Source organism: Palaemon carinicauda, chromosome 2 (assembly GCF_036898095.1).
Source record: "Palaemon carinicauda isolate YSFRI2023 chromosome 2, ASM3689809v2, whole genome shotgun sequence".
NCBI classification, from domain to species: domain Eukaryota; kingdom Metazoa; phylum Arthropoda; class Malacostraca; order Decapoda; family Palaemonidae; genus Palaemon; species Palaemon carinicauda.
The window spans coordinates 193537252-193547251 of NC_090726.1; the positions used below are offsets into that span (position 1 = coordinate 193537252).

At 36.2% G+C, this 10000-nt stretch overlaps 2 protein-coding genes across 4 annotated transcripts in view; one reads left to right on the forward strand and one right to left on the reverse strand.

The window, feature by feature from the left end:
• LOC137629173 (DNA-(apurinic or apyrimidinic site) endonuclease 2-like) overlaps window positions 1-10000 on the forward strand; it is a 215995-nt gene that overhangs the window by 61847 nt on the left and 144148 nt on the right. The window lies entirely within an intron of this gene.
• LOC137629201 (uncharacterized) overlaps window positions 5218-10000 on the reverse strand; it is a 10945-nt gene continuing 6162 nt past the window's right edge. Inside the window, exons 3-6 of one of the 3 annotated variants that reach the window (XM_068360468.1) lie at window positions 6845-6974; window positions 6209-6364; window positions 5844-5998; window positions 5218-5682 (exon numbers count right to left, since the gene is read on the reverse strand). In XM_068360468.1, the coding sequence (XP_068216569.1) occupies window positions 5877-5998; window positions 6209-6364; window positions 6845-6974 (408 nt within the window). In that variant the 3' untranslated portion in view covers window positions 5218-5682; window positions 5844-5876. The other 2 variants (XM_068360476.1, XM_068360463.1) reach the window with 2 other exon arrangements.

Consider the following 10000-nt stretch of genomic DNA (forward strand, 5'->3'; position numbering starts at 1 on the left):
GAGTTGTTTACACTTAAAAATTGGCCGTAAAACGGTAAAAATCCTGGAATAAATGTTGCCAGGTATTTACTGTTTTAAAAACCGATATATTGACGTAAAGGAGTGATATTAGGGTCACCAACCCTTAAAAGATAATAACAAAGTATTGGTAAAAATTACGGTCGTCTGTATTTTACTGAAATACGGCTGAGAACAGTATATTTGACGGAGAATTTCCGATTAAATTGCGGTTCTTTTAACAGTGTAGATACTATAATCAATTCTTTTTAGTGAGGCAGATTTACACAGATTCGCAGGGGTGCCCTTTTCGATCGGAAAAGTCTCCTGATCGCTGATTGGTTAGACAAGATAATTCTAACCAATCAGATAGCAGGAAACTTTTCCTAGCTTGAAGGACTCCGTTGCGAGTCAGAGCAAATGCGCCTCATTAAAAAAAAAATTGAGTATAGTAGGAAAAGTTGAGGCCAAGCAATACTTTACATTGAAGTCGTGACAGTGAGGAAGAAATAAAAGAAATAGAAGAAGAGGTTCTGACCCCAGGCTCAATAAAAACCTGTTTGACCTTCTGGAAAATGATGTCCCACGAAGCGTCTATGGAAGATGACGTAGGATGCGTTGGAGTTGATTATTTTATATTCTTATTGTACATGTTACGGAGATACATTAGTCAGGCGTGGAATCATATATATTTGAGACTTGGGAGGTCAAGGCTGAAGGTAAATTTATATTAGGCTGGAGCATATTGTGAACATTATTATTATTATTATTATTATTATTATTATTATTATTATTACTATTATTATTATTACTTGCAAAGCTACAACCCTAGTTATAAAGCTGGATGCTATACGCCTAGGGGCTCTAACAGGGAAAAATAGCCCAGTGAGGAAAGGAAACAAGGAAAAATTTAATATTTTAAAACCAGTGACATCGTTAATATAAATATTTCCTATATAAACTATGAAAACTAACAAAACAAGAGGAAGAGAATTAAGATAGAATAGCGTGCCGGAGTGTACCCTCAAGCAAGAGAAATCTAATCCAAGACAGTGGAAGAGTACATTGATTTACATTTTGTATCAGGTTAAGGTGAAAAGAGTAGGTTGATTCTTGATCTTTATGTTCTTTCTATTCTTTCTTATTGAAGATGGTCAGTCGGTAGCGTAGGTGATTTCGATATTAACAAAATCTTATAACTAACAATTTTGTGGGCTTATTTTGAAGAGAGAGAGAGAGAGAGAGAGAGGAGAGAGAGAGAGAGAGAGAGAGAGAGAGAGAGAGAGAGAGAGAGAGAGAGAATCTGTCGTACATGATGAATATTGCATTTTTTTCGTGAGAGAGAGAGAGAGAGAGAGAGAGAGAGAGAGAGAGAGAGAGAGAGAGAGAGAGAGAGAGAGAGAGAGAAATCTGGCGTACATAATGAATATTGCATAATTTTCTTCTTGAGAGAGAGAGAGAGAGAGAGAGAGAGAGAGAGAGAGAGAGAGAGAGAGAGAGAGAGAGAGAGAGAGATTAGCCGCTATAGATAACATTATCAATGATATATGTCACATAATAGCAGATATGTTTATGGTTAATATAATTTAATCATTTTATGGACTGAATTTAACTTATATATTTTGAATTATCTTATCTTGTTATTTATCTTATTTTGTATTGTTGTTATATCTTTTAGTTTCTTCTTTACTGCTTTACCAACTAAGGTCACAGCTTCTCTCATGTAATGCTACTATTAATGAAAATTATAATCATAATGATAATAATTATGATAATAATAATATCAAAGATTCTCTTGCCTGAGAATACACTCGGGCACACTTTTCTATCTAATTTCTCTTCCTCTTGTTTTGTTAAAGTTTTTTCGTTTACAGAGGAAATATTTATTTTAATGTTACTGTTCTTAAAATATTTTATTTTTTCCTTGTTTCCTTTCCTCACTGGTCTATTTCCCCTGTTGGGGCCCCTGGGCTTACAGCATCCTGCTTTTCCAACCAGGGTTGTAGCTTAGCAAGTAATAATAATAATAATAATAATAATAATAATAATAATTGGCGAAGAACTATTCCAAAATGACCTTGAGTTAATGACAGGAACCTCTAACCGCAGGTCACAATTACTGACCCTGGGTAATGAGACCACCTTACCCAGGTCCCACAAAGGCATGAGCCACAGACTCTGAAGACGAAAGTGAAGATGGGTCCTATAGTGAATATTCATGACTAACATTCGTTATTTTAATCAATGTAAATGTCAATCACAATAGCATTTACTCTCGGTGTTCGATGTGGTAACGTCCCTGATGGGTTAAAGCCAGACTGGGGTTCGAGTCCCGCTCAAATTCGTTGGTTTCTTTGGTCGCTGCAACCTCACCATCCTTGCGAGCAAAGGATGGTGGGTTTGGGGGAGCTTATAGGTCTATCTGCTGAGTCATCAGCAGCCATTGCCTGGCCCTCCTTGCTCCTAGCTTTGGTGGAGAGGAGGCTTAGGCGCTGATCATATGTATGTATGGTCAGTCTCCAGGACATTGTCCTGCTTGATAGGACAATGTCATTGTACCTTTCCTCTGCCATTCATGAATGGCCTTTAAACCTTTAAACCTTTAGATTATACCGTCGGGCTCACTGTTCTATCTTATTTCTCTTCCTCTGGTTATTTTGAAGTTTTTATAATTTATATATGAAAGATTTACTCTAATGCTGTTATTATTCTTAAACTTCTCATGTATATTTCTTTATTTCCTTTCCTCACTGAGCAATTTATAATGTCTCTCTTGATAGCTCGATTGGTAAGGAGTCCTTGCTTCGTTGTTTCTCCTATGAGGCATAGGTTCGAATCCTTGCCCAGCCAGAAGCATTTATCATAAACGAATTTCCAGTGGACATACATTCCCAAATGTGGTATTCTATATTAAATGGCATTGTGGTTGATATTTAAATGGCTCCTACAGATATAAATCTTATGGAGAGACAAACTGAGATAGAATAACATCGAGGCATGTAAGAATTGACAAAGAAGGAGAGATAATGAGGTGGCTTGATTCACGTCCGCTCTCATACCCCGGGTAAACATTTCCCGTTCAAGGTCAGGCTTTGTAGGTAGGTTTTGGTCTTCCAAGGCTAAATATCCTCGTCGGCTTAAAATCCTCCGTAGGACCCTCTGTGCTTAGATACGTTTCAAGGGGGCGAGTACCTCGCTCGGAATGTTCACCTTCCAGAATTAGGAAATGTTTTTATGTTGAACTGGCTTACATAAGTTCTTTTATAGTTTATGTATCAAATATCTGTTTTAATGTTGTTAATGTTTTTAATATATTTTATTCTAATTTTTCATTACTTATATCGTTTATTTATTTCCTTGTTTCCTTTCCTCACTGGGCTATTTTTCCCTGGAGGAGCCCTTGGGCTTATAGCATGTTGCTTTTCCAAATAGGGTTGTAGCTTAGCAATTAATAACAACAACAACAACAATAATAATAATAATAATAATAATAATAATAATAATAATAATAATAATAATAATAATAATCACGAAACGAAAAGTGCCTTTATTGCACGATGTTTTAAGTCTTGTTATTTATAATAACGTTATGAGTGGTTTTACTCGTAAACAATGCCCTTGTGGCATCCATCATCTTGTGACACCACTTTTCTAATTTCCTTTTCTTATTCTTGACTTGTAGAGTTTTGAAAGAAAAGATAGATGTTATTCTGATTTTTCAGTTATTAAGTGTTTTACTAACAGGTGTCTCAGCCAATAACTTGAGGCTATTATTATTATTATTATTATTATTATTATTATTATTATTATTATTATTATTATTATTACTTGCTAAGCTACAGCCCTAGTTGGAAAAGCAGGATGGTATAAGCCCAGGGGCCCCAACAAAGAAAATCGCCCAGTGATGAAAGGAAAAATAGGAAAAATAAAATATTTCAAGAACAGTAACAACATTAGAAGAAATATTTCCTTTATAAACTATAAAAACTTCAACAAAACAAAAGGAAGAGAAATCAGACAGAACAGCGTGCCCAAGTGTCCCCTCAAGCAAGAGAACTCTAACCCAAGGTAGTGAAAGACCATGGTACAAATGCTATGGCAATCTTACAAAGTAACTGCAATAATCTATTATACAGTCTATCTCTTATGTTCCTGATATTTTAATGAATATATGTTCCTGCCTAGCTTGTATTACCAGGATTTTTTTTTAAATAAAGGTAAATTAAAAAAAAAATCATGAAAATATGTATACTATACTCAATTTTTTTTAATGAGGCGCCTTTGCACTGACTCGGAGCGGTGCCCTTTTAGCTCGGAAAAGTTTCCTGCTATCTGATTAGTTATAATTATCTTGCCCAGCCAATCAGCGATCAGGAAACTTTTCCGAGCTAAACGGGCACCCCAGCGAGTCGTTGCAAATCTGCCTCGCTAAAAACAATTGACTATAGGTCCTATTTGCTTCTCAAATTATGTTTGTGCGTGTGTGTGTATAAGAGAGATTCATTTAGAAGTATATAACATATTTTGAACACCGGATGTATATTTTTGGAACTGGCCTTTTCCTGACACATTCTTTGTTGAAGCTTCTTTGTTCTACTGAGGATTCGTCACAGAAATATCCTTTGATGAATCCTTATCAGTATTACAATGAAAACGATGTAGAACTTCTATCCCGGGTAGGATTTCTAAACGTTTTATTATTATTATTATTATTATTATTATTATTATTATTATTATTATTATTATTATTATTATTATTATTGTTGTTGTTATTATTAGCAAAGCTACAACCATAGTTGGAAAAGCAAGAGGCAATAAGCCCAAGGGTTCCAACAGGGAAAAATAGCCCAGTGAGGAAAGGAAACAAGGAAATTAAAAACTACATGCTTATAACATCCTGCTTCTCCAACTAGGGTTGTATTTTAGGTAATAATAATAATAATGATAATAATTATAATAATAATGATGATAATAATAATAATAATAATAATAATAATAATAATAATAATAATAATAATAATAATAATAATAATAATAATTTCGTGTTCTGTTCTTCCAGCCCACTATAAACACTGTCGCGTAGAATTCTTCCATCAAAGGATCACAAACTTAATTTCAATACATAACTTTGTTTCCACATTGACTAGTGTTCAGGATAGAACTTAAAGTATCAGTAAAACAACATTATTTTGTGTTTACTTTGTTTATACAGAAAAACACCATTTTTTTTGTATTTATGATTACATCAATATTTTTTCCCTTAGATAACAATGAAATGGCCTTATAAGATATAGTATATGGTATAATATGAAATCCAGGTCAATGATATGACGATTATTGCAATCCTGATCTCAGGGTCGCTTCAATAATCACTAGATTCCTAAATTGATTATCATTTTATGCCAGCCTTCGCTGTGTACGAGCACCTTCTATATATTGCTCAATATTGTTCGAGATATTCAATTTCTTTGAGTTTGTAAACAATAGACTTTTTGGTCATCTGGAAAAAGAAATAAATCAAAGAAGATTTGCAATTGTCGACCTAACTACTCCATGACTCCTCGCTGCTGGGAGGAAGGGCGATGCTGGCTGGTACAACACACAAACATACGCCACCGGGGTCTAGCGATGTCAGGCAGGGCAGTCGGTTGGGACTACGGTCCACCCCAAAGCCAAAGCAAAGTCCTTTTTTTTTTTTTTTTTTTTTTTTTACTAATGTGGTATATACTGTAGATCTACAGTTTCGTTACAATGTCTTACTACAAATTTCAGGTAGTGCAATGTAAAAGACTTCATGAATTACTAACTTATATAACAACTCATTGTTTTGAGTAGCTATTCCAAACCATTTTCGTCTCTTCGATGACAAAGTGTTGTCGTCACTCCTGTCTGTGAATCACAGCCCCGTAGAGGCTGTTGACACTCTCGTGGTCCTCTTGTTCCCTGTCAAAGTTGCCGAAATTCTCAGCCAGATCGACTTCTTCGTTGATAGCATCCTCTTCTTGTTTTTTTTTTTTTTTGGGGGGGGGGAATGGAATGGGATGATTAACTGATTCATTTGTTACTTTTCGAATTGTTTCTCAGTTAAAATTTTTTGCAGCAATTATTACTTGAATTTGGAATTCTTGGTAAGAATTTTGTTCTTTAGTTTGCTTATCAACTTTCGTTAATTATTACAAATGAAATAATTGAAAATGAATCAACCATTTACCTTTGGGTTTAAACTCTTTCCCCCGGATGATGAATACAGCCATCCCTACAACTGCCAAGATCAACAACCCACAAGCGGTTATTAATACTATTGTTGTTAAATTCATAGTCGAAGTTGTTGTCTTCTCTGTACCATTGAGAATTGAGCCGGAGAAGTCTGCAATTAAGTATCGCTTGCTTAATTTAGCCCAAAGAGTAGGGAGGTAGTTAAGCTAGGTGCTAGTAAGATGCTATCTTTGAGAAACTAACATGGCTAGTAAAATATCCCTTTAGGTATTTTTTACAGCTTAAAATATAATTTTGTAAAATTTACTAGTAACTCGTTAGTATTTTTTCTCTTTAATATTTTGGCAATAAAGTTCTCTTATTGCTAGAATATCCTGTAAGCATATAGACATGTAGTCGCTGTAGAGATTCTTGGCGAAATAAGCCCCACCCCTTGATGACGTCACAGCCAATCATATTATCCCCCGGACTAACAGCGATTATGAGTTAGTATAGGTTGAGATTTGTGAGGGGATGCATTGTGACCGCTGCTAACGTGGGAGACAACGTGATTGGCTATGACGTCATCGGGGGGTGGGGCTTATTTCGCCAGCAATCTTTGTGGTGAAAGCATAATAGGATACAAACTTACTGCAGCTGTGGTTGTAGTTACACTGCGTCCAGTAGATCTGTCCATGGCTCTTGATACTTATATTTCGGGGTCCCTTGAGATCTCCAGTCATATTGTACACGGTGTTTGGAAAGATCAACACTCTCTTTATCTAAAAATTCCACCACCAAGATTGCATTATATTATCTCACGGTAATTACTATAGTCAATTTTTTTCAGCGAGGCAGATTTGCACCGACTCGCAGCGGTGCCCTTTTAGCTCGGAAAAGTTTCCTGATCGCTGATTGGTTGGACAAGATAATTCTAACCAATCAGAGGGCAGGAAACTTTTCCGAGCTAAAATGGCACCGCTGCAGGTCAGTGCAAATGCGCCTCATTATGAAAAATTGAGTATAATTACCGCATGTATTCAGTATATGCCAAGAAAGAGGTTGTTCATTGGTTTAGGTATGGAATAGATTAAATTGTGAAATTACACATATGTTTAACTAGTCTATTTATAAAGGAAAAGTGGGAAATTTTTTATTAATGCTAAATAGAAAAATTATATATATATATTTTTTTTAAAGATACATGACAATGTTCACCTAGATATAGAAATGGTTAACATTCGTAAATAACCACTTGAAAGGTTTTGAAAAAAAAAATAGTAATACTGTTGTAGATATATATATATATATATATATATATATATATATATATATATATATATATATATATATATATATATATATATATATATGATAAATTTTGCACATTTAAACGTGATTTTCTTAGTTTGAATAAGCCATATATTTTAATACAGTAATTTCTGGATTATCTAAACGAATTCGGGATCAGAGACTCAAGGCGAAATCACTCAAAGACAATAGCATATGACCAGCCGGGTTTCGAACCCTGATGGTCCAGGAGGCTTGTGTGACAGTGACCGTACCGTTTCGCCACTGTCATACAAGTATCCTGGACCAGGGTTCGAAATCCGGCCGATCAGATGCTTTTGTCGTGTAGTGATTTCGCCTTGAGACTCTGATCCCGAAGTAGTTAAGAGAATCTAGACATTAATGTATTAAATTATATGGCTTATTTGAAATATGAAAACTACGTTTAAATGTGCAAAATATATCATATATATATATATATATATATATATATATATATATATATATATATATATATATATATATATGGATAAATATCAACACAACATCGTGTTCAAATAGAAATAAATTTCTACCTCATACTTGGGATCGAACGCTAGCCCCTTCTAATGAAAGGCCAGGTCGAAACCAACCATGCCACGAGAGCCCATAAAAGGAAATCTGAACCTGACACTAATCTAGCTGTCCGAGGATTTACCTGGTGAGACATCAGTCTCTTTACCAGCGAGTTTTACCAGATTTCCCCGGGCCACCACGTGACACAATTGGTAGTAATTCATTCAAATTACCCCTAATGAGTCAATATGGATAAATATCAACACAACATCGTGTTCAAATAGAAATAAATTTCTACCTCATACTTGGGATCGAACGCTAGCCCCTTCTAATGAAAGGCCAGGTCGAAACCAACCATGCCACGAGAGCCCATAAAAGGAAATCTGAACCTGACACTAATCTAGCTGTCCGAGGATTTACCTGGTGAGACATCAGTCTCTTTACCAGCGAGTTTTACCAGATTTCCCCGGGCCACCACGTGACACAATTGGTAGTAATTCATTCAAATTACCCCTAATGAGTCAATATGGATAAATATCAACACAACATCGTGTTCAAATAGAAATAAATTTCTACCTCATACTTGGGATCGAACGCTAGCCCCTTCTAATGAAAGGCCAGGTCGAAACCAACCATGCCACGAGAGCCCATAAAAGGAAATCTGAACCTGACACTAATCTAGCTGTCCGAGGATTTACCTGGTGAGACATCAGTCTCTTTACCAGCGAGTTTTACCAGATTTCCCCGGGCCACCACGTGACACAATTGGTAGTAATTCATTCAAATTACCCCTAATGAGTCAATATGGATAAATATCAACACAACATCGTGTTCAAATATTGACTCATTAGGGGTAATTTGAATGAATTAGCCACGAGAGCCCATAAAAGGAAATCTGAACCTGACACTAATCTAGCTGTCCGAGGATTTACCTGGTGAGACATCAGTCTCTTTACCAGCGAGTTTTACCAGATTTCCCCGGGCCACCACGTGACACAATTGGTAGTAATTCATTCAAATTACCCCTAATGAGTCAATATGGATAAATATCAACACAACATCGTGTTCAAATAGAAATAAATTTCTACCTCATACTTGGGATCGAACGCTAGCCCCTTCTAATGAAAGGCCAGGTCGAAACCAACCATGCCACGAGAGCCCATAAAAGGATATCTGAACCTGACACTAATCTAGCTGTCCGAGGATTTACCTGGTGAGACATCAGTCTCTTTACCAGCGAGTTTTACCAGATTTCCCCGGGCCTCCACGTGACACAATTGGTAGTAATTCATTCAAATTACCCCTAATGAGTCAATATTTGAACACGATGTTGTGTTGATATTTATCCATATTGACTCATTAGGGGTAATTTGAATGAATTACTACCAATTGTGTCACGTGGTGGCCCGGGGAAATCTGGTAAAACTCGCTGGTAAAGAGACTGATGTCTCACCAGGTAAATCCTCGGACAGCTAGATTAGTGTCAGGTTCAGATTTCCTTTTATGGGCTCTCGTGGCATGGTTGGTTTCGACCTGGCCTTTCATTAGAAGGGGCTAGCGTTCGATCCCAAGTATGAGGTAGAAATTTATTTCTATTTGAACACGATGTTGTGTTGATATTTATCCATATTGACTCATTAGGGGTAATTTGAATGAATTACTACCAATTGTGTCACGTGGTGGCCCGGGGAAATCTGGTAAAACTCGCTGGTAAAGAGACTGATGTCTCACCAGGTAAATCCTCGGACAGCTAGATTAGTGTCAGGTTCAGATTTCCTTTTATGGGCTCTCGTGGCATGGTTGGTTTCGACCTGGCCTTTCATTAGAAGGGGCTAGCGTTCGATCCCAAGTATGAGGTAGAAATTTATTTCTATTTGAACACGATGTTGTGTTGATATTTATCCATATTGACTCATTAGGGGTAATTTGAATGAATTACTACCAATTGTGTCACGTGGTGGCC